General features: G+C 30.5%; 8 protein-coding genes across 8 annotated transcripts; 5 read left to right on the top strand and 3 right to left on the bottom strand.

The window, feature by feature from the left end:
• Positions 1–59: 59 nt before the first annotated feature.
• BX663DRAFT_497155 (major facilitator superfamily domain-containing protein) lies at positions 60–2,105 on the bottom strand. The gene is made up of 5 exons (XM_051525872.1): positions 1,848–2,105; positions 1,667–1,789; positions 1,280–1,605; positions 919–1,216; positions 60–853 (listed from the first exon to the last, which is right to left on the bottom strand). Exons 1-5 carry the CDS (start codon positions 2,043–2,045, stop codon positions 314–316), a joined length of 1,485 nt encoding a protein of 494 aa, XP_051386619.1. The 5' UTR covers positions 2,046–2,105; the 3' UTR covers positions 60–313.
• A 5,045-nt stretch (positions 2,106–7,150) lies between these two features.
• On the top strand, positions 7,151–7,899 carry BX663DRAFT_466708 (uncharacterized protein; the record flags this gene model as incomplete). The annotated part of the gene is made up of 2 exons (XM_051524061.1): positions 7,151–7,405; positions 7,612–7,899. 2 exons carry the CDS (start codon positions 7,151–7,153, stop codon positions 7,810–7,812), a joined length of 456 nt encoding a protein of 151 aa, XP_051386620.1. The 3' UTR covers positions 7,813–7,899.
• Positions 7,900–9,839: 1,940 nt separating this feature from the next.
• Positions 9,840–9,992, top strand: BX663DRAFT_409469 (uncharacterized protein; the record flags this gene model as incomplete). Its single annotated transcript, XM_051522275.1, has 1 exon — positions 9,840–9,992. A coding segment is annotated over one exon (153 nt), but the record flags the coding sequence as incomplete, so codon positions are not given.
• A 2,067-nt stretch (positions 9,993–12,059) lies between these two features.
• On the top strand, positions 12,060–15,398 carry BX663DRAFT_497162 (uncharacterized protein). The gene has a single exon (XM_051525873.1). It carries the CDS (start codon positions 12,336–12,338, stop codon positions 15,357–15,359), a length of 3,024 nt encoding a protein of 1,007 aa, XP_051386622.1. The 5' UTR covers positions 12,060–12,335; the 3' UTR covers positions 15,360–15,398.
• Positions 15,399–15,743: 345 nt separating this feature from the next.
• BX663DRAFT_497163 (mitochondrial phosphate carrier protein) lies at positions 15,744–16,903 on the bottom strand. Its single transcript, XM_051525874.1, has 3 exons — positions 16,804–16,903; positions 16,698–16,749; positions 15,744–16,557 (listed from the first exon to the last, which is right to left on the bottom strand). The coding sequence occupies exons 1-3, from the start codon at positions 16,881–16,883 to the stop codon at positions 15,775–15,777; spliced, it is 915 nt and encodes a 304-aa protein (XP_051386623.1). The 5' UTR covers positions 16,884–16,903; the 3' UTR covers positions 15,744–15,774.
• Positions 16,904–19,536: 2,633 nt separating this feature from the next.
• On the top strand, positions 19,537–25,021 carry BX663DRAFT_497167 (uncharacterized protein). Its single transcript, XM_051525875.1, has 4 exons — positions 19,537–19,782; positions 19,853–20,012; positions 20,092–24,596; positions 24,661–25,021. The coding sequence occupies exons 1-4, from the start codon at positions 19,598–19,600 to the stop codon at positions 24,773–24,775; spliced, it is 4,965 nt and encodes a 1,654-aa protein (XP_051386624.1). The 5' UTR covers positions 19,537–19,597; the 3' UTR covers positions 24,776–25,021.
• BX663DRAFT_497168 (Sec1-like protein) lies at positions 24,945–27,266 on the top strand. The gene is made up of 5 exons (XM_051525876.1): positions 24,945–25,129; positions 25,193–25,388; positions 25,465–25,967; positions 26,033–26,512; positions 26,570–27,266. The coding sequence occupies exons 1-5, from the start codon at positions 25,040–25,042 to the stop codon at positions 27,008–27,010; spliced, it is 1,710 nt and encodes a 569-aa protein (XP_051386625.1). The 5' UTR covers positions 24,945–25,039; the 3' UTR covers positions 27,011–27,266.
• Positions 27,267–27,991, bottom strand: BX663DRAFT_497170 (uncharacterized protein). Its single transcript, XM_051525877.1, has 3 exons — positions 27,835–27,991; positions 27,539–27,766; positions 27,267–27,456 (listed from the first exon to the last, which is right to left on the bottom strand). The coding sequence occupies exons 1-3, from the start codon at positions 27,935–27,937 to the stop codon at positions 27,404–27,406; spliced, it is 384 nt and encodes a 127-aa protein (XP_051386626.1). The 5' UTR covers positions 27,938–27,991; the 3' UTR covers positions 27,267–27,403.
• Between the last annotated feature and the right edge of the window lie 2 nt (positions 27,992–27,993).

Below are 27,993 nucleotides of genomic sequence, written 5' to 3' on the forward strand. Positions count from 1 at the left end.
GAATATTATATATATCATTAAATCGATCATAGATACACTGTTTTATATACGAAACAAGCGCATAGGACAATAATGTATTTTATTAAAGACTAATAGGGTTTTTTTTTTTTGAGTATTCTTTGATACCCTTTTATTATATGCTTCATAGCAGTAAAAAAGTATATAATTCTTTATAAGAAGGTATTATGACTTATTTATATATTCGAAATAATAATTCAAATTATTAGATGACTATTATAAATAAGGGAACATATGAAGGTATAAAAAATGAATTTATAATGTGTATTTTTCTTTTTCTTTTTTTCTGTTTTTTTTAAAGTCTATAAATGAAATGAGGGTCCTCCCTATCAGTAAGGTCTTCAGCTACATGAACTTTATCACTTGAAGGAGTTTCAATGCGTTCTTTGTTAGATTTATCCATGTAGTAACGAGCAATCTGTAAAAGAATAATACAGATAGCATCAGCAGCAATATAGCCGATCATACCACCAAGGTACAAGGGTTTTTGTTCAGCTACCATCATTTGAGGACCGGCAAAGTTACCTACTGTATAAAATACCATGACAGAACTGCTATAAAAAATTTTCTTAGTGTAACCAGATACATTATTAGCAATAGAGGTCAAGAACAAAACGTAAGAAGCACAGAAGGCCCAACACATATAGAGTCCAAGGAGTTTAACTTGAGGGAGGGGGATAACGATAAGTAAGATGAGGCCAAGAATAGTAACACCAAGGAGAATACAAGCAAGATGAAGTGTTTGACCATAACGACGATTATACCAAATAGCAAAAACAATATAAATACAATCAACTACACCTGAAGGTACTGTAAGTAAAATAGCATTCAAGTTCTATATATATAAAAATTGAATGAGAATTGACTTTTTTTTTGCTATAACAGCATCTTATTACTTACAGAAAAACCAAAACCAGCGGTAATAACAGCACTAAAAGTGTTAAGAGCACCATTTTGGAGATTGAAAAGAAGGGAAGCAAAAATAAAACAATAGTAACGAGGTTCCTTGAGCGATTCAAGCATATGATGAAATTTGATTTGTTTTGTAATGACAGTAGCATTATCCAATGTGCGAAGATGAACTACCGTTTTTTGCTCCGGTGTAAGATGAAGAAGTTTAGAATCAGGATTATCAGCAAGTAAAAAGAAACAAAAGATACCAAAAGTAATAGTAGCAGCACCCAAAATAATCATAATCCTATAATATATATATATATATTAGTAAATATCAAAATATAATACTTATTTGCTTCATATTTACCATTGCCAGGCGTTCATGCCTCTAACACCCATCATATGGCCAATACCATAACCTATAAGACCACCAATTGCCATAGCAATACCATTGCAAATATAAACAAAGCCAATACGACCAGCTTGTTCTTTACGACGATATAAAGAACTGATAATCATAATACAGCAAGGATAGATACCAGCTTCAAAGAAACCAAGCAAAAAACGAAGAGCAGCTAACTGAGCAAAGTTTTTAGCAAGACATGTCACCGTAAGTACGACACCCCATATGACGATAAGTGTACCAATATACTTTCCAATAGGTAATCTTTGAATAAAGTAAGTATTAGGAACCTAAATAATATGTAACAGTTAGTATTCGTGTAAGAAATCAACCTCCATGTCATTATCTAACTTGGTAAATTAAGTAACCGAGATAAAAAATAGAACCTAACCAACTGAACTGCTTATCATCAATATGAGTATCTGTTTTAATACCAAGTACATTAGAATAATTTAATGCTGATTTATCGAAAAACTAGTTGACTGTGTTAGTCACATTTAAACTACCATAACTATTATAGAATGATGAATACCTGTAAGAAATTTAGAACAGCAATACAAGGCATAACATAAATGAAATCAAGTTTTCTAATTAAGGATTTTTCGGCAGCTATCAACTCTGGTGATAAATTATTTGCCTTTTCTTTATCTTCATATATTGTTTGAGTATCATCTAAATGCTTGTCGTCCAAAGAAACACTTTTCTTTTCATCTAGCTGTAGTTCAGACATATTTTTTTTTATTTAATTGTAGAAAAAAAAAGCTAAAATTGTTTAAAAAAAAAAAAGAAAAAAATTTAGTTACGTTTATCTTATATAAAAGTCCAATAAGATGTGAAAGAAACTGATCTTTGCTTCATTTGAAAAATTGATGTAACAAGGTTTTTTTTTTTTGTACTTCACTTAACGGAGCTCATAATATATTCGTTAGCGTTACATTTTACAGAATGGACTTTTAAATCTTATACGGTATTTTCATTATGAAAGTGATTTGTTAGTTTTTTGAATTTAGCACATTGGTAGTTTCTTTGAAATAAGCGTTTTTTTAGAATAATTTGCAATTGTTATTCATATATAAATATATAGGTTATCTTTTAATACACCTTAGTAACAGAAAGAAAAAGAAAAGAATTAATTTATGATTTACATGCAAGGATAATTGTCAATTATAAAGGTGGCAGAGTAGGATTCAAATACGATACATCTAACAAATCAAAAATGGGATACATATATAAACTTTAATCTAATCAACACTCATTACTAAAATATCTTACTAGTATTATTTTGATACACATTCCTTTAAGACTATAAACTACATATTTAACAGAAATTGACAGTGTTACAAATGCTATAAATCATATTTGTTTTTCTTATTCTTTTTGTATATACATAATTTTTTTTTTTTTTTTTTTTTTTGTGAAAGGTAAAAATCTCGTGTTTTTATTTTTCTTTGCTTGGTTACTTTTTTTTTTCTGAAGCATACATGTATGTTATACTTCTTTATCAATTATTCTTTTCATTTTGATGTATATACAAATCGCTTCTTTTTATGGAACACCGTGTAACATAGTCCCCTGCTAACTAATTGCATATCATGCGATGAAAATGGACAATCTAAAATAGATTCGAAGAGAACGTATACTGTATTTCTTATATGAGATATAATATGAATGAAGGAAGCATATAAAATAGATGTTATACACAGGAAGCGTAGTTTAAAATTCAAACTGAATTAAATCGAAAAAGAAAAGCTGTTATAACGCTTTTGAATTTATTTCTTAAAATATGCTATTGATCTTCGTTTATCATAGATTTGAATACTCAATCCGTTATGTATATGCTATGATTGAAATCAGACTATATTATGTATAGATTTGCAAGATGACAAATAGTGATTTGTACAATGTAGGTTAAAAATATAACGTTGACCGCTTATGATACAATAAAGTACTACCAATGACCATGTGGGTGTATTTCAAGCATGTGTCTAATCTTCATTTACGTATAACTATTTTATTTGTTTATGAATAGAATATCATTCCTATAGAAGTAATTCCAAGGCGTATATATAAGTAAAGGAAAGGAAGCAGTTAAATATAATCTCTTTTGTATTTTGGTACTAATATATGTATACATATAGCATTAGTTTTACACAAAATTATTTGTAGATTATACCTGTTCTCAAGGTATCACCACATTTTAATATGACGCACTTTTCAGGAAAAAAAAAACGTAGCATAAAAAATTTCGATTTAAATAGGATACTCTTATAGACAATTCTCGATACATTTTACAGATAAACTAATAAAGCCTTCAAACATATGTCTAGGATTATTATTATATATATATATATATTCCTTGTTGCATCAAGAAGTAGTATATTTTTCTCTTTTAACTCTATTCCTTAAAATCAACTAGACTTATTCAATGGATAGAGGGGAAAGTAGTAGTAATGATAGTTATAACGAGGCCCCCATTCTTCAATTGGGCTTCTTAATTTTATTTATCTATAATGATTAATATAAGTACACTTTCGAACACAATATAACTTTCCTAAAATATAAAAAATGTGTTATTATTTTAAGAAAAGGTATATATACATTCTATCTAAATATAGGCTTAGTAATTGATATAGTAGATTAGCAATATGCTCTGTATTGGCAGGATCTCATTCATTTAAAGTTTTTTTTTCTTTTAAAGAGTTAATTCCTCATCTTTCTTCTTATCAAAAAAATGAATCCTTTGCTCATAATTTTCGACTGTTTTATTAAATATAACTTACATGTTTGGGTAAATTCTATATATACAGGTATTAATTAAATATCAACTATTATTATAACAATATATCGTTAAAAGTATTTTAGTAAATATATCTTCCCTATCTTCCCCCTCCCCCACCTCAAATATTACGGCTATTAAGTTAATGTAGTAGTGATTCCATAAGCAATACATGGCCTGTTTATACTTTTGATGCATATATATATATATATAAATATATATTACAAGTGCGTCTGAAGAATATCATTAAATCATCAGCAATAAACATAAATTGAAGCATGTTTTATTAAAAAGTGTATTTATCTGTCATGTTCTATGTGGCTCAAAGTTTATTAATCTATAAAATATTTCTAAACTTCATGCTCCACAATGCAGGTAATTATATGCTGTCAATGTATTTATTGGTCAATAAAGCTAAATCCTGTATCACCTTCTATAGGCTCTTAAAACATTACATTAACTGTAGAGCAACAATATGTATTATAAAATATGGGTTTTCACCAAACTTTTAAATGACCTTACGCCTTTAGTTTCAAATTAGCAATTGCGATACTAATACTCAAATTTCAATGATAGTATTATCTCACCTTAAAATTGGGGATGCTTTGACAAAAAAAAATATTCCTTGTCCTAAAAAACTCTTGGATGATGAAGCCATTAAAAAGAAGTGAGGTTGATGCTTTTGAAAAATATAAGAAGAGACAGAATAAAATTTGTGAAAACTTTGTATGATATTTTTATTAAAGAAAAAACAATTTGATTCTTCAAATGAGTACAAAATGGATCCTTATTTATATCTTGTGGAGAACGGGTCACTTCGCGACAGGAACAGAATGAAAGAAGAATATTTTCCCATAAAATGATTAAAGTTATTTTGTTTGAGCTCTCTAATCTTTGCCCTGATTGAGAATTAATCTCAGTTAACTCAATTCTAATAAAAAATTAAATTATTCGTATTCGTGCTTGATCTAGCCGGTTCGGCTATTTTTCTTGAAACCAAATAATGAGATCTCGCTTGTTTATATTTGTGAGTGATATAAGGAAGATGCTTTGTATTATATTCATTCCTTAATGTACTACTTGAATGAATATCATTATAGTGTATAATGTATAAATAGGATAGTATATGATTGTATTCATAAATTACTATATTAGATAATATTATAATAATGTGTATATATGACTAATAGGCACAATCTATAATTCATATATATCTTTACCATTAATAACTCTTTACACTATTGTTTGGCTTATCATTATCTCGTAACGTTAGTATTTAATATAATATTATTTTTCTCATCACAGGAATGTCTTATAAACTGAAATCAAATAATATTGTATCCATACAGTCTACAACTAATAACTATAATATCATTTGGTTCTTCATGACTCTGATCTGTATATTATAGGATATTATGTAATACATCATTATATACACATGTGATATTTCTTGTAAAATATCAAATAAAAAATATTAAAAAAAAAAAAAAAAAAAAAAAAAAAAAAAAAAAAACGTCAACGAGACCGAACAATAGTTCTAAAGTCAATCATTCTATTTATGAATTTAAGTTAATGAGGGTATTTATAAGAATTGTTAAAGAAGTCTGAGATAAGATGCGAGTCAGAAAGGTGTTAGTTACGACCTAATAAGATATGTTAAGGATAATGAAGTGTTAGAAGGTTTTAATATTATTTGATAAAGTGGAACAAGAGAGTTTCAGTGGAATCTAGATAGAATTCGTTCAATAATTTTATGATCTGCATGTTTAATTAAGAAACATGACATTATGACAACTCTAGTCTGCCATAGTGTATGACATATATATTGTCTATCAACTATGTCATACGTATATTTTTTGTCCAAAAATGTGAGAACCGAATCAATAGAGTAAGTTTTTCATAATGTGATATATTTTGACAAGACAAAGGAATTGATCTAGTGCTTCCCGTTTAGAGTGGAAACTACTCTAAGCAATATCGATAGTAGGACCCTGTTGTTTAAGTAAGGGTTGTAAACATCATTCTAATATTTTTCTGAATATAAACATAAGACTAATCAGTCTGAAGTCACTAGAACCCATGGAGTTGCCTTTCTTATAAATAGGGATAACTTGTGCTACACGTCAATTAGTTTGAGTATATGATCACTGCTAACATAAGCAAAAAAGTTTGTATACTATATTTGATAAAGGAGAAGCAATAGGTTTAAGCATATCACTAGTAATATGGTCAACTCCTTGAGCTTTGTTAAGAGGAAGATTGGAAATTGCAAATTTGATATCTTCGGCAGCAATTAAGTAATTATTTTCAAATGGAGGTGATAGATGTTATTCAAATAAGACTAGTATATTGTACTTTACAGCATGATGTTCATTATACAATATTCAGTTTTAATAACAGTCATTGTTAGAGTATTCGAGCATTAAAAAAAAATAATATTATGTAATAATAAGAATTCAATAGGATTATGACTGTTATACTCAATTACATAATCACTTACATAAGTTATACATATTATGCATACATCTATAATGTTGAATATTGTTATGTAATAACATCCTAGAGGATAATAATAATAATAGTAGCATATAAATAATTGGTATTGGTTATAGCTAGAATATTCATTGTGAATTAATATGAACGCGTTGCTTACGCCAGAAATAATAATTAGTAACAGCGACAGCTAAAGGAGAAAAAAGATAAAGATATATCATATTGCAAGCAGGATTATACGGAGACAACATTTATGCACAATGCTTTAATATATCAGTATTTATTTATCCAAATCATACTTTTATTAATATCACTTACCTTGCAAGCAAAAAGCATATAAATAGCCCTTATCATTTTTCCATATTATTTTTCTTTTGTACTATGTTTGTATTTTTTTTTCTTTTAATAAACTATACAGAGTTTTCACACACTTGTCTTTTCTGTTTTCTCTTTCCTTATCTTTTGCATTCAAAACAACAACTATTCATCATTTGTAAACACGGTATCTTTTGACTGAAACTATAAAAACTCACCTTTTACTTTATTATTATTGTAATCTCGATTTAATGGATAGTCCAAACAATTCACCTTTACGAGCAACTGAAGAACGTGCTTCCTGCATCCATACTATCATCTACATTATATATCAGCTTTTTTTTTTTTTTTTTTTTTTTTTTTTAGCAAACAATGATGTAGTTGCTTTAGACTGGATCGAAAATGAATATTGCCAAACAGGCAGATGTAGATGGGATGGTGACGTTATGAAAGTAAATAGCAAAAAAATATCCACAGTTTTCATCAAGTTCTCTGGTGGAACTAAAGTTAATGCAACAATGAAAAAAAAAAAAAAAAAAAAAAAAAAAAAAAAAAAAAAACCTCTGATATTAATAAATTATATTCTAATATTTTGAATATTATTATTGATTTGCCTACCAGTACTCCCAAGAAAATACTCTGTGCCCGCTTCTAGGATAGCCAAATATTTATATACATATATCAATCACTTTTTAACACAATAGGCTAATAGTGTTTATGTTTAATTGATTTAGACAACTGCATATATTTTGAGGAACTATTTGTCTTCAAACAGAACTATTTTAGAAAGATTCATGTGTCTTTCCATTGCCCAAGCATGCCAAGATTACTTATCAAACACATCAAACAAATCAGTAAAATGCTACAATGGAAAGAAGCTGTAATCAACCAGACGTTGCAATTCCAAGATTAATTAGCACTTACTAGAAAATTGCTATTGATATTCTCTTTTCTTGTTTCTTCTTTTTTTTTTCAAGGCATCCCACAACATCATTCTCCCAATGAAAAAAATAAATAGCTATTGTTATTATTTATATGTAAAAGTATCTTTCTCTATCCTTATCAGTATAAAAATTGTATCATGTAGTCCTTTTTTTTTATGGTGTTAGGATCTTCCATTTAAACATCAGAGAACACTTGTTTTTTTTGATTTTTGATGTATTTTCTTTCTGTTAAATTTTTCTATTTAAATGGATTTTTTTCTACAAAAACTGTACGTTGCTTTTCTTCCTTCTTCATCCATAATACTTCCGCAATCATCTTCATGAAAAACAGCATGATCAAATAAAAAGAAGAGATCTACTGCAATCATCTGAGTATATTTTTTACAGGATATAATCAGAAAATAGACAAATCCTGTGCTTTTTTCTACAGGATATATATAGAGATTATACATTTCCTGTACTGTTTTCTATAAGATATATACATATTTTGTTTAAATCCTGTAGTTTATAATTGCTTTTCATTTACTAATACTTTAAATACCATACTTTTTATCACTGGTTTTATGCTTCATAACTCATCAATACATGGTTATACATTATTGGGTTATATAGACGGTATATTATTCCCTTTTAGACTTTATTTATATTAAATAGGCTTCTTTATTGCCTTTCTTTATTGGACATTACAAAAAAATGTGGCTTTTTGTTTATTTTTTATTTATTTATTTATTACATAAAAAATCGGTACATATAAAACAATTATAATAATAATAATAATAAATAGTGAAAAACCAAAAATATGCTATAAGCATTACATGTAAAAAATCACACTTACCTTGAATGCATATTCTATTGATAACCTGGCCATTGCTTGGAGGAATATTTAGAGAAAACAGCCCCAAGACTACAAAGACTATCATACAGAACAGAATACTAGTTTTGTTTCCTGTATCTTTTAAAGTTATATTGAGTAACGTACACTTGTACTTGGCCTCCCTATTGTATAAAAAATTGTTAATACAAATGTTGAAATAATTAAAGATAAAAGTGTTATTAGATATACCTTCATCAATAGATAAATAATACAAGTCTTTGTTGTATAATAGTAGATGTGAATCAAAAAATGCTGCTGTATAATAAAGACGAGCATATACATATTTATTTATTTGTTGTTTTTGATCCAAGGAAAGAGAAAAATTAAAAAAAACATATTTATGTACAAAATGATATACATACTTCCAACATCAAATAATCTATAAAGATCTGTAAGTTATGAAAAAAAAGTAATAGCTATTAATATTAAAGAGAACATCCATAATAAGAAAATAAGATTAGAAGTTAAAAAAAAAAAATCTCGATCCGCTTTTGAAATGGAACGAAATAAATTATTAAATAGCAGCAAACGCTATATACAGTGTAAGAAATCTGAGCAATATGGTTATATTATTTCTATACTTTTTTGCACTAACTTTTATCTTTTACCTTTCAAAATGTCTACCTCAAATAATAATACTCATCAAATACCTGTTATCAGAACTGCTTCTAGTACTTGACAACATAATAGAGGAAAAACTGTTACCAGTAACAGTAATGCTGCTTTGTTGACAGCAAGAATCCAGCGCTTAGAAGTAACAGTCTTACGTTTGCAGGAAGAAGTTGAAGCCGGTAGATTTTCATTAAAATCTTCTGGCCAGAAGATTCTGAAAAATTTATATACCACTGTAAGTGAACCCCCCCCCTCGAAAGGCTATCACTTAAGAAATTAAGTCAAAGCCATCAAAGAAAGGAACAATTTCATTTCATATTGTCAAGTTTGTGGGGGGGGGCGGTTATGGATGTTCTGGATCAAAATGATATGAAGGGCCACTTTATTGTCATGGATAACTGTAAAATACACCATGCACGTTTTGTGGTTCAGGCTATCAATGATTGTGGGTATAAATCGTTGTTTCTCCCTTCTTATTTGCCCTTTCTTAATCCTATAGAAGAATATTAAGCTAAATTCAAGAGCAATATTAGAAGAAACCCGTTGAAGAAAAGAGACGAGCTGACTCCACGAGTTGCAGAAGCATACAGGTCAGTTACACCAAAATACTGTAAAGTATGGATAAGAAATGCTACCTCATATTGGGATAGATGCCTTCAAAAAAGAAGTCGGCCTAAAATAGTCTCAATAGTTTTGTCTCTTACATTACTTCTTTCGACTACAAAATCAAATGATAGATCTCTAAATTTTTATTGACGCGTCTAAAACAAAACTGAATTTAAATGTAGAAAAATATCATTGGTAACTGAAATTTAAATAATAATAATGGGGAAAGAGGAAATTTATAAAGAACAGGCTTTTTTTAACCTTTCTTTAAAATTTGGAAGGATAAGATTATATCTATAAATCGCCGAGTTTTTTATGATTTATAGTTTAACTCTTCTATTAAATCTCACAATAAATGTACAGTTTAGTAATAAAGAAATAAATAAGCAGTTAATAGAAGTGGAATACAATCTGCCATTTAAAATAAATGGTCAGAATAATAGAAAATTCAAACCAACGATAAAGGATTTAGAATCTAGAAGGAAAAAAGTCAAAACTATGTATCAATTGTGAATATAGAAGAAGTCGGCATAATTAGTTGATAACACGGGGAAATTAAGAGACAACACTTATACATCATTGCTATCGTCACGATGTCCCTGTTTTCATACAAACTTAATTATTGATAATAAATCACATGAAAACTTAAATATAGTCTTTGTCTGATATTATCTCGCACCTCAAGAAGTGACGAAACGACATGTCAATAAGTTTTTTTTATTTAATAAAAGCTCAAATGATTAGAATTGGGATTGTTGTATTCCTTAGTAATAAAGACAAAGACTATAAATGATAAGCCTAATACTGACTATTTAACAAGGCAATTAAAAGCTAATTTTCATTATTTCACTATTTCTTTATTTAATATTATAAGAGTACTTTTATGCATTTTTAAAATATGATTCTTTAATAAGGTGCACTTTGCTAAAGTACGAACTAAAACCAATTTTTTAACACACAAAACAGCAAATATGAATGGATTATTTTCATTCTTGTTTATTAAAATTGTTTAAACATACTTTGATCTATAGTTTTTGTGAAACTATTCTCATTCAAAAAAAAAAAAAAAACTACACATATTTATTGATTTCTACGTCTGAAGAGTATGTCTTTGTCTTGAGGACTACATCAGATGATATATTTTATTATAATTAAAACGAATGGTAAAACAGCTAGAATGCGATACAAGCAATTAAAAAAGACAAGCAAAAGTATGATGCATAACTTATTTAAAGTATAAATATGAAATGTATGGTGCATTCATATATACCCTTTATGTAGTAAAATAGAGATTAATCACTGTGTTTCTTCGTTTAAAGTAGGCAGTAGGTATGGTTTAGTGACTTGCTAACTTCTCGAAGAATAACTATGAATTTAATATAATTCATCATCTCTAATATCAAAGCACTATTCATGATAAGGGATGATATATTTAATATTGTAAATAAAATCAAGAAAAATAACTTGAAATAATAAAAAAGTTGATTAGAATAAAAGGGATTTTGGACTAAATATAAAAAAGAAATATATTGAAATAGAAATAAAATTACTAGGAATAGGAAACTATGCGTTCTCTATAGAAATCGTATTTTAACAAAATATGATATGATAAGATGGAACCTTGTTTTAATACATCATAATCCAGAGGCCCTAAGATCTTAATCACAGGTCCTATTGGAATCTACAGATTGTAAGATCTTGGAATGTTAAAGAATTGCCATTTTAGGATCTAGTCACGTTGAAATGTCAAAATGCTAGGATGTTAATAAGTTCACATTCTGGAATTGATTTAGAACGTAAAAATATCCAGATTTGAAATTATTGATTAGTGTTGTTATAGGATTCACTTTATTTCTAATTATATAGAATATAATAACACTTTACTCTATATAATGCAAAAACATACTTTTTTGTTCATACTGACTATTAATGTCTCCGAATCCTATATATTGTGTATTGATGACTTTTCGAATTTAATTTCCTTAGACATCAGAAATGAACAAATTATATTTTACTTGGTAGCTAAAAATTATTATATAGTAAACAAATTTTTATATTCCGCGTAGTATATGTATGAATATAAATATGTCTATTTTTTGTTTATGACAGGTGCCAGACAGGGACATTTTTATTATTATTATTTTTGTTTAGTTTTGTATATTTTGCCCCTCTTATTAATATAATTTCCATTCATTTGCATTATAAATGATACCTTCTACAATTTCAGTATGCTATAAACAAAGCCAAGTATGTCGAAAATATATATTTATATGTTTTTACCCCACTTTTTTTTTTGTGTGTGTTTGTTTTGAAAAAACTAATGTATTATAGAGGTGTCAATGCAAATTCAAAAAAATAAATATTCTTAATTCAGCATGGAAAAAAGAATGTACACAGCAAATGCAGCTTAAGCGATATTTTGTAATGAATAAATCTTATACATACAGCAATAGGCTAACAAAAAACGATGTTAGTGATCTCAACAAGCACTTTTATCACTTAAAGTCTAAATCTTGTGTTTTTAGATCCTTGTCATTTAATTTAGAATTAGGAACAGCTAGAGGAATATCAACTAGTTCAGTACTATTTAACAGAGATTATGAAGCCGTTTTATCTGCTGCGTTAGATCAGTCCAAGATTTCGACAGCGCAGTTATTATTTGACAAAATTGTCATTTTAATACGAAAGGGTAGTCCAGAACTTGCTTGGGAATGTTATATTGATTTAAAGCAACGTAAAGCTCACCAATTCATCTTCAATAATCAATACAGACAACTCATCAAATTATTTACCCATTCGAAGTCAAGCAATGAGCAATCACTAGAGTATATCTTATCATTAGTAGAAGATATGAAACAACTTGGGTATCAAGTGGGACAAAGAGAAAAGCTTTTAATGATGCGTTTATTGGGCCGTAATGGAAAAATTGAAGCAATGGAAAGCGTTTTCCAAGACTTGATTAAAGACCTGCGTTTGATAATACCAAATTCGCCAATGGCACAAAAACCATTTAATGTTGTGCTGGCATCCTATCAGCTTTATGAAAAAGATATTGGGTCAGAGGTGGTTGCTAGAAAATCTATGGATCTTTATAAGAAAATGTTAGACCTTAACATGCAGCCTGGTCAAAATATAACATTCATATTAATGGATAATATTCGATCGGCAGGTTTTTCAGATGACATGGTTGAGGAAGTATGGGATTGGGTATGGACTAAAATTGGTATGAATGTAGGTGGCAAGACAAAAGTATTAGACCCAATACTTTATAAAGAAATGATTATATATTTCACAAGTGTAGGCCGACCAGAATATGCCCTAGAAATTAATGATATCATGGTAAAAAAGAAGATTCCACGTTCATTGCGAATGCTAACAGCATTAATACACAAAGTGGGAAGAGCTGGTAATGTTGAACGATCTATGGAACTTTTTAATGAAATGGTGAACATAGACAAAATCACACCTAGCCTTGTTACCTATAATGCCTTAATCGATGTTTATGCTCATAAAAAACCAGACGCTAGTGTCAAAGATGCACATAAAGTGTATGACATGCTGAATGAGGCAGGATTGAAGCCTGATAGTATAACTTTTAGTATTCTTATCGATATGTATGCAAAACAGGGAGATCTTACTAATGTAAGGAGACTGATCGATACAATGGTGAAAACATATAATTTTGAACCCAATGAATATGTATTGTCATCATTGATTGAATGCTTTATTAAACTTCATGATCACGAGTCTGTTATGGAATTTCTACCATTATTGAAAAAGCAAGCATTACGTCGAGCAGCAGTAGCAAGACAAGCATATAATTTAATCATTAAAGGGCTTATTCAAGATGATTATATTCTAGAAGCTGTTGAACTTTTAGACTATATGTCAAAAAATATGATACATCTTGAACCAAGGACATTTACCCCTTTATTGGCTTATTACGCAAGGCAGGGTGATGTTTTGAACACGCACAAAGTAGCCTCTATGATGTCTCAGGCAAACGTAAAACCCAATTCACATACATATTCTATTTTAATGGAGGCATATGCTAAAGCTGGAGATATTGAAGGCACTGAAAACATTTTTAAGTTATGCAAGACACAATTTAGGCCTAATACCTATATTTATAATGCCTTACTTTATGTCTATGCTAAACGGAACGAGATGGATAAAGTATTAGAAACATACAAGCATATGTCGAACGCAAACGTACCTGCTAATGAATTTACTTATGGTATCTTGATGAATTTTTATTCAAGACGAAAAGATGTGAAGGCAGTAGAAGCATTAATGAGTACAATGTCAAATAATGTCACTCCTAAAACCGTCTCATGGACTATTTTGATGCAAACTTACTTTGAGAATGATAGACCTGAAGATGGAAGAGATGCATTAAAACGTATGATTGATGCTGGTGTTGAACCATCGATTATATCTTGGGGTATTTTAATCAAGGGCTGTGTTGACGCAAATGAATTAGAGTATGCCGAGTCAACCCTACAGGGAATAATTAAAAGATCAAAAGTAGAATATATATTAGATGAGCATAATTTGCTTCGAGACAAATGTTTTGGTTCAACCCGGACTTATATAAAAACAATTCCTGATACTATTGAAGATATTCTAAACAAAGCCCGAAAACCTATCAAAAGGAATACAGCCCTTTCATCTTTCTTATTTACACCTCTTATGGAGGCTTACATGAATGATGGAAGATATAGCAAGGCTAAAAATCTGTTTAATACTATGATTAATTTATCAGTACCTGTTTCTGTTCCAGCATATACAATTCTAATGAACTTATTTAAACATGAAAATCGTTTTGAAGCCGTAGAAACATTATGGAAATTACTCTATAACCGAACACCTGATAAGGATTTCATAGAAGGGCTTGACCCCCTTTTACCTAGGATCCCTTTACCAAAACAAAACTATGATTATTCGAATTTGCTCTTTTTAGATCACGATGCTGAAAGTATAGAAACGGCCAAACCTATACCAATACAAGCTACTCCTTTTGCATTATCCATCTATTTAGATACACTTATTGAACAAGACCGGTATACCGACATTGAAGATCTTTGGAACCAACTTACACAAGACGAGTACTGCTTCGATGAACAAAACTGGAATAGATATATTTACGCATTGCTTTTAAATGGTGAGCTTAAAAAAGCATGCGAAACTGCATATAGACAATTCCTTGAGGATAAACCAAAAGGAAGTAAGGGATCTGGTCAAGCCTTCAGTATAGTTCGTAAAAGAGATAAAATTGATATAGCAAATGAATATGGTCTTCATCTCCGTACATGTATTACATTTGCTGAGGTTTTCAAAATCCGTGGAACAGAGCATATGAATGATCATCAGCTAAAGTCAGTCGTGTTTAAGAAAATTGAAAGATATATACAAGACAAATAATATCCAAAAAAAAAAAAGACTTTAGAAACAATTAAAAAAGTATACAATAATCGTAATGTTATTTTAAATTAATATAGACAATAAAATATATAAATATAAAAGCAATAGCAATACATATGTCATTATCTGTATATCCATAATGAATGCAAACGATACTTAAGTGAAAAGATGTTATGTCTATACAAACAATATTAAATATAAGTATAGAAATAGAATTGGTAAAAATATGCGTGTGTATACAAATATTTAAACAATAAAATAATAATAAATCACTTTTATAATTTTTTTTCTTAAAAAAAAAATTGTTACAGGAATATATCTGCATGTATCTATATTAGTGAAAGCAAGCAGCTTGTATAGAGATAGAGTATACACAGTAGCATCTTTTTTTTTTTTTTTTATTAATTGATTAATGTTAACCACTTGTAGGTAAACCGACCATAACCTTAAAAGTATCATAAACTCCCCATTGAAGTGCAGTCAAGGTACCAATCATAAAAATACGAGGGCCAAGACCAGTCCATAGTCCTCGCATACCTAACTTTTTGAACATATCCATAGCATTAGCCTGCCTTTCACCAGGGGCAGCCTTTGGTTGATTATTTAATTTAGAAACTAACACATCAGCAGGATGGGAGACAACAGCACAGAAAACACCAGCAATGTAACCACCAGCAAAACTAACACCTAATTGTTGAAGCTTGTTATATTCTGATTTAGGCTTAGATAAAAATGTTTTGTAAAGCACTTCAACAGTTTTTTCAAAAGAAGCAAACTTGACCATTGTGTAAGGCACTTGCCGAGACCAAAGGGGAACAAGGCCTTTATAGAACCCATAGATACCTTCTGAAGCCATAATCTTTTTAAGCCCTTCAGCAGTTGTCGTAGCATAGGGAGGTATTGTAGTTTGCATTCTGATTTTTAATGCTTCCATTGGACAAAGAAAAATATCAGCAATGAATTCAGCAGAGGCAGAGGCTGTAAGATATACAATTGTACGATATTTATGTGCGTTGTCTTCACCAATTACTTGAGAATACTTGTATTTAAAAAATTCGTAGAAACCATATTTACTTGCACCTTGTAAGGAATAGCCAATGGCTGTAGGCCCAATTCCTGTAAAAATGCCACGAAAGCCTTCGGTTTTTGTAATGTTTTTCCAACCATCAAACACATTTTTATATATTCCTGGTTTTACCTATATTTATGCAAAAAAAAAAAAAAAAAAAAAAAAAAAAAAAAAAAAAAGAAAAAGAAAAGAAAAGAAAAGAAAAGAAAAGAAAAGAAAAAAAAAGAAGTTATAATTTACTTTTTAGTAAGAACTCTAATAATCCTTACCTGCGAGCGACACTTAACTAAATCTAAAGGCGTTACCAAAGAATGTGTCGGACTACATATAAAAATCGTTATAATACAATAGATATACAGTTTAGAAGGTATTTACCCACAAGCAAGAATACCGCCAATGGTACAAGCCAAAAAATATTTTTGAGAATAAAGATCAATATGCTTAGGGTTAGACATTAACAGTATAATATATAAGAGTAAAAGCTGCTAAAAAAAAAATCCTGCTTAGTTCCTTCATGTTATAAAGGATAAAATTCATGTGATCATTACACAGATTCTCGAATAATAAAATTACTTTATGAGTCATCCTTTTGCTTAAATTTCGTAGTACATCGGCTTTCTATATTTAAAATTGAAGTATAATTTTAAAATTTCATGATTAAAAATATCTTTAGTATGATCAACATTTGCAAACATTTCAATTGTATTTTGAGTATAGATCTTTTATTTTACGCCTCTTAAAATTTTAATTTACATATCAAATTAAAGTATAGGTTCAAAAAACCAAGTATGTACCAAAAGATGACACTGAATGCTTGTTCTATCCTAAATAATTATCGACAGTAATTTTCTTTGTGGAATCCGTGATATTGCTGGTAATATTTTCTGTGGAGACAAGAATACCTCTTTTTTGTACTAGCTTTAAAATAATTCAATTATATTTAGAAAAAAAAATAACTTTACTCATATAATTTAATAATTTTATAAATTGAAGCATTATCTATAACTAAATATCGCCCTATCATACCACGTTTATTTAACATATACATAAATTTCCTAATGAACCGAAGAAAATATTAGCCTCTTGTACCAATGTTAATATCTACTTTTTCAGTGTCTTCAGAGACTTTACCATCATCTCTTTCTTTCTTTCTTTCTTTCTTTTATTGAGTTATTTTTATTTATAAACAGCTTTAAGCTTGTATAACATTAGACCTGTAACGCCTTTCTCACATATTACGCCAGGAGTATTTATAATAACACTTTTATCAGAAGAGATGGCAACTTTAGAAGGCTTATATCACTTTGATCTTTCGAAATTACGCCTGATAGGCATATTCTATATAAAATAAAATAAAATATTGTATGCAAAAATAAGAAATATAGAATGTAGAAATTAAACTTTTATTTTGTAAAACATAAAGTAGAATAAAAAGGCGAACAGTGCAAATTAGTTTACATTTCTCTAATCAAAATTATCGTACTGATCATTATATACACCAAATTGAAGAATAGGAGCATTTTATTGGTCTTTTGCACAGCAGTTTAATCAAAGCATAGCATCATGTCTAAACAAGACTTGCACTTGATGAAAAATTAGCTGATGAAGAGCAGGAGTTTTATGTCAATATAAGAAAATCTAAAATTAGAAAGATCAATTATATAAAGTTAAATAAATATTCTCACTGTTAAAATTTATTTGCTTTATTATTTTCATTCTATTGTAGATAGTAAATAGCATAAGTGTATACATTTAAAATAGTAGGACAGCTATCAACTATTATTTTTTTCTATAACATAGAAAAATATGAAGTGATATGAGATGTTTTTATGTATTAATTTATAATATACATAGTTTATCAAATTATTTAAATAATTTTAGAAACAAAAGCAAGAAGGGAACAAAAAAGTTTCCTTTCAGGTTATACAAGAACAGTATCTTTGATATGTTTGATTTTAGTGCACATATACTTGATGACATTAAAAAGCATGAAATGGAATAATATCTAGTTAAAATCATTATTATGAAGAAGACCAAAGCTGTTATGAAATTAAATACCTATATCAAGGCTAAATTTGATAAAATTGACTTGTTAAGACCAGCTAGTACCATTGAACGGGTCCAAAAGGAAATATCCTGTTACATGTAATCCTAATCAATTTGGCTTATGTACTGAAAAGTTTATCTTATTCGTTAGCTTGAGTAATGCACATAGATAAATCACGCCTCTTTGCGATGAATAGAGTTTCTTAATATTTAGAAGAGGATTATAAGCTTAGGTTTTGGGAATTTATATTTGAAGAGTTGTTTGGATACTCTACAATGTCTATTAAATAGTAAGGCATATATATTTTAAACTTTAACAAAAGTGTTATGATTGTAATTGTCTTTACAACTTAGTTGATAGAGATAAACCATCGTTTGTTACATATTGAAGAGATTATTCAATTACAATTAGTACATTATAGACTTCACAGCAGAGTATTCATTCTACACTCAATCACAATAATAGTCATTATTAGAGTATTCGAGCATCAATAATAATTATGTAACGATTAGGATTTAATAGGGTTATTGCTGTTACATTCAATTACATAATTATTTATAAGCATAAATGTTATACAAATAGTCATTAATGCTAACAATAGTAGCTAGCTGGACTAAACATAACAAATATACTAAAGTACCATATTATGTATTATTTTGTCAAGATAATCCTTTTAAAGGCTAATGAAGATGAACCATACCATACTAAAATATATATATATATATTTCTATTATTTTAAGATTTATATATTATTATTGATTTTTGCTTATAATGAGTTGTCAATACAGTCGACGAAACTAGGTTGGGTCAATAAAATAAAATTTGGTCACTTTGTCCCAATTTGATTTGGAAATGACCAAATTTTATTTTATTGACCCAACCTAGTTTCGTCGACTGTAGTTCTTATTTGATCTGCGCATTATGTAATATACTTATTTTAAAATTAGTTTCAGGTGGCTTTGACTAGCATAAGACTGCTTTTTCATTTTTTTTTCTGTAAATTTAAGCTGAGATGGTTAATCAAGATTCAATACAGCAAAAATAGGCCTTTTTTTTTTTTTTTTTTTTTTTTTGTTCATTATTCTTTCAAGTCTTCCTCCAAAGAAATAAAAACTAATCAATATGAACATTTCAGTTCCTATTGGTACAGAGGTTGACTCTGTTTCTTTCTCTTTTTATGAGCCTAGCGAAATTAGAAAGATTTCTGTTAAGCAGATTGTGAATCCTGTCCTTTTTGATGCATTAGGTCATCCTACTAAGGGTGGTTTATATGATCCAGCACTTGGTCCTTACCAAAAAACTCAAATGTAAAAGACAAAGAAACATATATACATATATAAGAGAATATAACAGACTCATTTGATAATTCATTTGTAGTTGTGCCACTTGTTCTCAAGATCATTTCAACTGTCCCGGTCATTATGGTCACATTGAAATTCCCATTCCTGCTTACAATCCCATGTTCTTTGATAATCTTTATGCACTTCTTCGTGCTAAATGTGTATATTGTCATCACTTTCGTATTTCTAGACCAGTGGTATGTCTTGATAAGAAAAATGAATGATACAAAGTTATACAATTTTTTCTCTAATATATGTATATGCATTTTTTCTTAGATGAAAAAATATATTGGTCAATTTAAATTATTACAACATGGTATGGTTCAAGAAGCTCAAGCTTTAGATGAAGTATTGTACAACAATAAAAAGTCTAAGAACAATAAAGACGAGGATAATCTTGAGGATAAGATGGAAGAAGATAGTCTTTTATTAGCAAATGCTGAAGAATATATCGATTTTATTGACAATTATGTTAAGAATGCTTTGAACAATGAGGAGTCCCGTAAATTTGCGGCAAAGGACTATAAAGTTACAGTTATCAATGATGTTCGTAAAAAACTTATGGGTGAATTCATGAAACAGTGTGTTTATGTCAAGAAATGTCTTAACTGTCAAGGTATTTCCCCTCCTATTCGCCGTGATGGTGCAGCTAAAATTTTTCAGCTTCAGCTCAATAAAAAAGAACAAGCTCATATGGACCGTTTAAAGAGTAATATTGGTATGACAGATGAAGTTACGGGTTTTAATAAAAATGGTCAGCGTTTTATGACTCCTTATGAAGTCCGTAAGGAAGTTCAGGCCTTATTTGATAAAGAAGGCGAAATTACTACTTTATTGTACGGTTCACGTAATCCTCGTGTTCCTTCTCATATCAAAAAAGCTACTTATCATATGTTCTTTATTGAAACACTTGCTGTCGCTCCTACTCGTTTCCGTCCACCTTCCGTTATGGGTGATCAAGTATTTGAATCCCCTCAAAACGAGTTATTGTCAGGTATTCTTAAGGGCTGTCATTTAGTTCGTGATTTATCTGATGATCTTCAACGTGCTTCTGAAGAGGACCCAGTGGATAAGAACAAGGTTGAGCGTGTTCGTAATAACTTTGTAGATTCTATCATTAACCTCCAACACGCTGTTAACTCCTTTGTTGACTCCACTAAAAATCCTACACAAGTAGCTCAAGGTAAATCTTTGCCTCCTGGTATTCGTCAAGCCTTAGAAAAAAAGGAAGGTTTATTCAGAAAACATATGATGGGTAAGCGTGTAAACTATGCTGCTCGTTCTGTTATTTCTCCTGATCCTTTTATTGAAACCTCTGAGATTGGTGTTCCTCCTGTTTTTGCTACTAAGCTTACTTATCCTGAGCCAGTGACTCCTTACAATATTAAAGAATTAAGACAGGCCGTTATCAATGGTCCTAATAAATGGCCTGGTGCTACACATGTTCAAAATGAAGATCAATCTATTGATGTTCTTGCAGATTTAAGTATCGAATCTCGTATTGCCCTTGCTAACTCCCTTTTGGCTCCTCAAAGCTCTCATAACGCTCAAACAGGCAATAATCCTTATCCTACTCGTACTCAAACAGTTAATAAGAAAGTTTTCCGTCATCTTCGAAATGGTGATATGCTTATGTTGAATCGACAACCTACACTTCACAAACCTTCTATTATGGCACACAAAGCTCGTATTTTGCCTGGTGAAAAAACAATTCGTATGCATTATGCTAATTGTAATACCTATAACGCTGATTTTGATGGTGATGAAATGAATATTCACTTTCCTCAAAATGAAATTGCTCGTGCTGAAGCTGCTTTAATCGCCAATACCGATAATCAATACTTAGTTCCCACCAGTGGTGATCCTCTTCGTGGTCTTATTCAAGATAATGTCGATTCTGGTGTTTGGATGACATCTCGTGATACTTTCTTCACTAAGGAAGAATACCAACAGCTTTTATATGGTTCACTTCGTCCTGAAATTGATGGTACTGGTGGTGGTAAGATCCGTACAGTTCCTCCTGCTATTTTTAAGCCTCAACCTTTATGGACTGGTAAGCAAGTTATCTCTAGTATCCTTAAGAATTTAACTTGGGGTAAGGCTCAACTTAACATGACTTCCAAGAGCAAGGTCCCAGCTAGATTCTGGGGCCCTAATGCAAAAGATGAAGAAAAAGTGAATGTTATGGATGGTGAATTACTGCATGGTATTTTGGATAAATCACAATTTGGTGCATCCTCCTTTGGTCTAGTTCATTCTGTCTATGAAATTTATGGTGCTGAGTCTGCTGGTATGCTTTTGAGTATTTTGGGACGTCTCTTCATTAAATTTGTTCAAAGTCATGGTTTCACATGTCGTATGGACGATTTAGTTCTTACTAAAGAAGGTGATAAATGGCGTAGAGATTTATTAGAAAATGGCAAGAAGCTTGGTGATGAAGCTCATTTAGAATTCCTTGGTTTAACTGAAACTGCCAAGACAGCTAGTCCTGACATTCTTGAAAGAGAATTCAAACTTCGTATGAATGAAGTTATTCGTGATGATAACAAGTTAGCCGGTCTTGATAATGCTATGAAGGCTAAGGTTAACAAGTTAACTTCATCCATTACCCAAATTTGTCTTCCTAATGGTTTGGTGCGTCCCTTCCCTAAAAATGACATGCAGATGATGACTGTTTCTGGTGCTAAAGGTTCTAATGTTAATGCTACACAAATTTCCTGTTTGCTTGGTCAACAAGAACTTGAAGGTCGTCGTGTACCTCTTATGGTTTCAGGTAGATCTTTACCCTCTTTCCGTCCTTTTGATACCAGTGCTCGTGCTGGTGGTTTTGTTACAGGTCGTTTCTTGACAGGTATTCGTCCACAAGAGTATTATTTCCACTGTATGGCTGGCCGTGAAGGTTTAATTGATACTGCTGTAAAAACATCTCGTTCTGGTTATTTGCAACGTTGTTTGATCAAGCATCTTGAAGGTTTACGTGTACATTATGATCATACTGTTCGTGATTCAGATGGATCTGTCTTACAATTCCATTATGGTGAAGACTCTTTAGATGTTATTAAAGCTAAGCATATCAATCAATTCAGTTTCTCTGCTCACAACTTTGAAGCTCTCTCTCAAAAATATAATCCTAAGGCTGCCTTGGAATCCCTTGAAACAAAGGAGGGTGAATCTTATGCCAAGAAGGCCCTTAAGAAACCTAACAAGTATGATCCTGCTTTGTCTGTCTACAACCCTGGTACACATCTTGGTGTTGTATCTGAACGTTTTGCCATTGCTATGAAGGACTATATTGAGAAAAACCCCGATAATATGCCATTTGAAAAGAATACTGAAATTCCCAAGAACACCGCACGCTATGCTGGCTTGACCAAGAGTAAATTCAAGGCTCTTATGAACTTGAAATATCTTCACAGTTTAGTCGAACCTGGTGAATCTGTTGGTCTTCTTGCTGCCCAATCCGTTGGTGAACCTTCTACACAAATGACATTAAACACTTTCCATTTTGCTGGTTATGGTGCCGCTAACGTTACCTTGGGTATTCCTCGTCTTCGTGAAATTATTATGACTGCTGCTCGTAAGATTAAGACACCTACCATGCTATTACCTCTTCGCCCTGAAACTAGTGCTAAGAAGGCATCTCAATTCTGTAAGGCTGCTTCTCGATTAACGTTATCCCAACTTGTCGATAATGTTGCCGTTACAGAAAGAACAACCGCTAAGACTGCTGCAAATAACTACCGTAGAACAAAGACATACTCAATCCGTTTGAATCTTTTCAATGAAAGTGAATACAATGAGGAATATCGTGTGACTGCCAGAAAAGTCAAAGAGATTCTTTCTTCTACATTCTTAAAGAACTTGGAAGAGATGATTCGTAAGGATTTGAAGGATACCAAGAAGGTCGATGATATCAGCAAGGCACATAAGATGACAGGACCTGCTGATAATGATAACGTGAATGAAGATTTGGGTGATGCAGTTGCTCAAGACACCGGATATGATTCTGATCCTGGTGCTGAAGGTGATGCTAAAGCTGCTCGTATTTCAGCGCAGAATAAAGAACAAGCCTCTTACGATGAGCCTGATGAGGATGATATTATAACTGATGAAGTTGATAAATCTCTTGAAGATGAAGAAGCAGAATTTGAAGAAGCAGTATTAGCCGGTGAAGATGATGAAGATGAAAATGAAACACCTAAGAAATCCTCTTCTAAATCTGACCAGTTTGTAAAAGATGCTGTTGAGAAGAGTAAATATTGTAAGAAGTTTATCTTTGATGATGTAAATGGATCCTTCTGTCAAATCGATATGGAATTCCCTGCTGATACAAAGAAGATCTTGATGGTCAACTTGATTGAACAAACTTGTGCTCGTGTTGTTGTTCATGAAATCAAGGGTATTCAAACTTGTTTCGAATATGTTAATCCTACTGAAAATGATACCGCCAAGCGTCTTCAAACGGAAGGTGTGAACTTAAGAGGCATGTGGCCATTTGCTGATTTAATTGATGTTGATTTTATTGACACTAATGATATTGCTGCTATCTTGGATACATATGGTGTTGAAGCAGCTAGAAATGCTGTTATTAAGGAAGTAGCTGCTGTCTTTAGTGTTTATGGTATCAAGGTCGATCGTCGTCACTTAACTCTTATTGCTGATTATATGACCTTTGAAGGTGGCTTCAAGCCATTCTCTCGTATAGGTATTGGCTCTAACGTTTCTCCTTTCCTTAAGATGAGTTTCGAGTCTACTTGTAAATTCTTAACAGAAGCTACACTGTAAGTATCATATTCTTAGTATACAAAAACAAAATTGATTTATTTATTCTTCATTTATATATAGTCATGGTGATTATGATAGTCTTGATTCACCATCAGCTCGTATTGTTGTGGGTCGTGTTGTTGAAAGTGGTACCGGTTCATTTGACGTTCTTCAACCTCTTAGTGCTGAAGCTTAAGGGAAACATTCTTTCGTCCATCAATAAATATTTTATGTATACAATTTTTTTGTTTTTATTCATCACTATTAACTTATCCCACTTATTGCTTTTATAATAAAAAAAAAGAATAGACCTGTTTTTGATTTCTCCATAATACAGTTAAAATCTGAATATATTTTTCTGTAGTGGCATAATCATTAAATGTCCGGCAGCACACACTTTTTCTCTTTTCTTACTTTCTTTTCCTTTTTTTTTTAAAAAAAAACTTGATAATCTATAAAGATGGATGTAATTAAAGCAATACAATATTATGCAGATAAAATGATAAATGATGTGCCGGGTATGAAGGCACTTTTACTTGATACAGAAACAGTAAAGTAAAGCTGTGTTTATATGCAAATAGTATTTATCCCTTTTTAACATCTTTCTTTATAGACATCCATTATTTCGCTTGTTACAACTCAATCTAATTTATTAACTAAAGAATGTTATTTGATTGACAGAATCGATAATAGGAATAGAGATAAGATGAAGCACATGAAGTGCATCTGCTTTCTTAGACCTACACATGAGACACTTCAATACCTTTTTGCTGAATTAAGAGAACCTTCTTATGGAGATTATTATTTATGTAAGAAAGTATAATAAATCTGTGTCATCTATATCCATGTATAGGACTTATATATATATACATATATATTTAATAGATTTTAGTAATACACTTCGTAAATCAGATATTGAACAGTTAGCAGAAATAGATGAACATGAAGTGATCCGAGAAATTCAAGAGTATTATGGCGACTACCTTGCTATCAATCCCGACTTGTTTTCGTTAGGTCAAGATCCTGAATGTCTCTTTGGCTCCAACATCTCTAGTTGGGATGCAAATACCTTTGAGCAAACTGTTAAGGGACTTTGCTCTGTCCTATTGAGTTTAAAGAAGAAGCCTCTTATTCGCTATGAACGTGATTCACCTTTAGCAAAGAGATTAGCGCTTGAGGTGCAAAATACAATTATTTCAGAAGGACAATTGTTCGACTTTAGACGACCCGACACACCACCTATTTTATTAATTCTGGATAGAAAAAATGACCCAGTTACACCCTTATTAATACAATGGACATATCAAGCGATGGTTCATGAATTAATTGGTATTCACCATGGTCGTGTTGATATGACACATGTGCCCGAGATTAAAAATGAACTGAAGGTATATATTCAAAAAAAAAAAAAAAAAAAAAAAAAAAAAAAAGATATTTATTATAACATGACTAGGAAATTGTATTGTCTCCTGATCAAGATCCTTTTTTTAAAAAATCAATGTATTTAAACTTGGGTGATTTAGGTGCAACTATTAAACAATATGTTGATGAATATCAAACCAAGACAAAATCGAACATGAGTATTGAATCGATTGCTGATATGAAAAGATTTGTGGAAGAATATCCTGAATTTAGGAAATTATCTGGTAATGTATCAAAACATGTAGCCCTTGTCAGTGAGTTAAGTCGACGTGTATCAGAAGGACATTTATTAGAAGTTAGTGAATTAGAGCAAGGATTAGCTTGTAACGAAAATCATAATAATGATTTGAAGAGCATTCAACGTTTGATTGAATCTAACCATATTGATGATGATTCTAAAGTTCGGCTTGTACTGTTATATGCCTTAAGATATGAAAAAATGGCAACGAATGCAATTAAATCTTTGATTGATTTGCTGGATCAAGTAGGCATTAGTGAGAAAAAAAGCTCAGTAAGTTATTAATATAAATATGAATATGAATATGAATATAACACTTATAAAAAATAGCTTATTCCTGCTATCTTATTTTATGCTGGTTATCAACAAAGACAAGACGATTTATTTTCAAATCAATCTTTCTTTTCTCGTGGTAGAAGTGCGTTGAAAGGATTGAAGGGTGTTGAAAATGTTTATACCCAACATACACCTCATTTAGGAGATACCTTAGATTTGTTGGTTAAAGCTCGTCTTAAGGACACAGATTATCCCTTTGTTAATAATAACCATAATGATGTCTCTATACGTGAAAGACCTCAAGATATCATTGTCTTTATGTGTGGTGGCGTTACATTTGAGGAAGCTAAATACATTGCACAATTAAATGCTACTCTTCCTGGTGTCCGTATCATTCTAGGTGGCAATCTTGTTCATAACTCAAAAACATTTTTACAGCAAATTAGTCAAGTTGGTGAAAAATACATGAATTTATCTTCTTCATCATTAAGATAATAAAACTAAGTGTTTTACATGTTTGCAATCTATATTATAAGTGACCTATTTCTTTAATGATTCTACTGTAATTGACCCTATGCAACACTCTATTTATACACGCAGTCTCTTTGTTATATTATGCAATTAATATTCTCCAAAATAACTTAATCGAGTTTAATAAAGAAAAAGAAATAAATAAATGTCTACACACACACATACACACACACACACACACACACTATATATATATATATACATTGACATTCATCAAAAGTTACATCCATATATAAAATGTTTATGTATTTTTTTTTCTTTTAATAATTCTTTTGCTGTGTATATTTACTGAATTATTTATGCACCTTCTTGATAGCCTTCAATATATATAATCAAAATAAAACAATAATGCTCCATCTAATATCTAGGTGGGGCACCACGTCCTCTAAATCCACGACCTCTTCCTCTTGCTATACAAAAAATAAAAAAAAAAAAGTCAATTAATCATCTGTTTGCTAATTGCCAAAACTAATTTTAATATTTGTATATTACCTTGTTGAGCACGTGCAACAGTAGCTCTTCCTCTACCCAAGCCAATACCTCTTCCTTTAAGGCCACCAGGACCAGCTCCTTTAAACATGGGAGCATTCTTCAACATATCAGGTACAATAAAGAATCGAACGTGAGATCCACGAATATAAACTTGATCCAATTGTGAAACTCGGCCATCGCGTGCAGTCACTGTAATATCTTTTAATTGAACATTCATGTTATCTTCGGCTATAAACACGAAATAAAACTTTGATTAATCCTTGATTAAATACATGGATATATAAAACTAATTAAACCTTCTAATAATTTTCCACGATAAAGCTGTCCTGTCTTTAATTCTAAAGTAATGATGTGACCTTGTGCTTCATGGAGAAGTTTAATGGGAACGCCAATAGTCATTTTTTATATATATTGTGAATTTGTGTTGTGTATAAATATGTATATATATTTATATG

This window comes from Cokeromyces recurvatus (genome assembly GCF_025118155.1).
Source record: "Cokeromyces recurvatus strain NRRL 2243 chromosome Unknown BX663scaffold_3, whole genome shotgun sequence".
Taxonomy (NCBI): Eukaryota; Fungi; Mucoromycota; class Mucoromycetes; order Mucorales; family Mucoraceae; genus Cokeromyces; species Cokeromyces recurvatus.

What these genes read in the sequence shown, in the direction of transcription:
- BX663DRAFT_497168 (XM_051525876.1), top strand. Translation starts at nt 25,040, where the DNA reads ATGGATGTAATTAAAGCAATACAATATTATGCAGATAAAATGATAAAT. An exon ending in TTTTACTTGATACAGAAACA is followed by an intron (nt 25,130 to 25,192) that starts GTAAAGTAAAGC and finishes CTTTCTTTATAG; the next exon opens with ACATCCATTATTTCGCTTGT. An exon ending in TTATGGAGATTATTATTTAT is followed by an intron (nt 25,389 to 25,464) that starts GTAAGAAAGTAT and finishes TATATTTAATAG; the next exon opens with ATTTTAGTAATACACTTCGT.
- BX663DRAFT_497155 (XM_051525872.1), bottom strand. Translation starts at nt 2,045, where the DNA reads ATGTCTGAACTACAGCTAGATGAAAAGAAAAGTGTTTCTTTGGACGAC. An exon ending in CTGTTCTAAATTTCTTACAG is followed by an intron (nt 1,790 to 1,847) that starts GTATTCATCATT and finishes ACAGTCAACTAG; the next exon opens with TTTTTCGATAAATCAGCATT. An exon ending in GGCATGAACGCCTGGCAATG is followed by an intron (nt 1,217 to 1,279) that starts GTAAATATGAAG and finishes TATATATTATAG; the next exon opens with GATTATGATTATTTTGGGTG.
- BX663DRAFT_497167 (XM_051525875.1), top strand. Translation starts at nt 19,598, where the DNA reads ATGAACATTTCAGTTCCTATTGGTACAGAGGTTGACTCTGTTTCTTTC. An exon ending in TTCGTATTTCTAGACCAGTG is followed by an intron (nt 20,013 to 20,091) that starts GTATGTCTTGAT and finishes ATTTTTTCTTAG; the next exon opens with ATGAAAAAATATATTGGTCA. An exon ending in TTCTTAACAGAAGCTACACT is followed by an intron (nt 24,597 to 24,660) that starts GTAAGTATCATA and finishes ATTTATATATAG; the next exon opens with TCATGGTGATTATGATAGTC.
- BX663DRAFT_497163 (XM_051525874.1), bottom strand. Translation starts at nt 16,883, where the DNA reads ATGTCTAACCCTAAGCATATTGATCTTTATTCTCAAAAATATTTTTTG. An exon ending in GGCGGTATTCTTGCTTGTGG is followed by an intron (nt 16,750 to 16,803) that starts GTAAATACCTTC and finishes TTTTATATGTAG; the next exon opens with TCCGACACATTCTTTGGTAA. An exon ending in TAGTTAAGTGTCGCTCGCAG is followed by an intron (nt 16,558 to 16,697) that starts GTAAGGATTATT and finishes GCATAAATATAG; the next exon opens with GTAAAACCAGGAATATATAA.
- BX663DRAFT_497170 (XM_051525877.1), bottom strand. Translation starts at nt 27,937, where the DNA reads ATGACTATTGGCGTTCCCATTAAACTTCTCCATGAAGCACAAGGTCAC. An exon ending in TCGTGGAAAATTATTAGAAG is followed by an intron (nt 27,767 to 27,834) that starts GTTTAATTAGTT and finishes TCGTGTTTATAG; the next exon opens with CCGAAGATAACATGAATGTT. An exon ending in TGTTGCACGTGCTCAACAAG is followed by an intron (nt 27,457 to 27,538) that starts GTAATATACAAA and finishes TTTTTTGTATAG; the next exon opens with CAAGAGGAAGAGGTCGTGGA.
- BX663DRAFT_497162 (XM_051525873.1), top strand. Translation starts at nt 12,336, where the DNA reads ATGCAGCTTAAGCGATATTTTGTAATGAATAAATCTTATACATACAGC.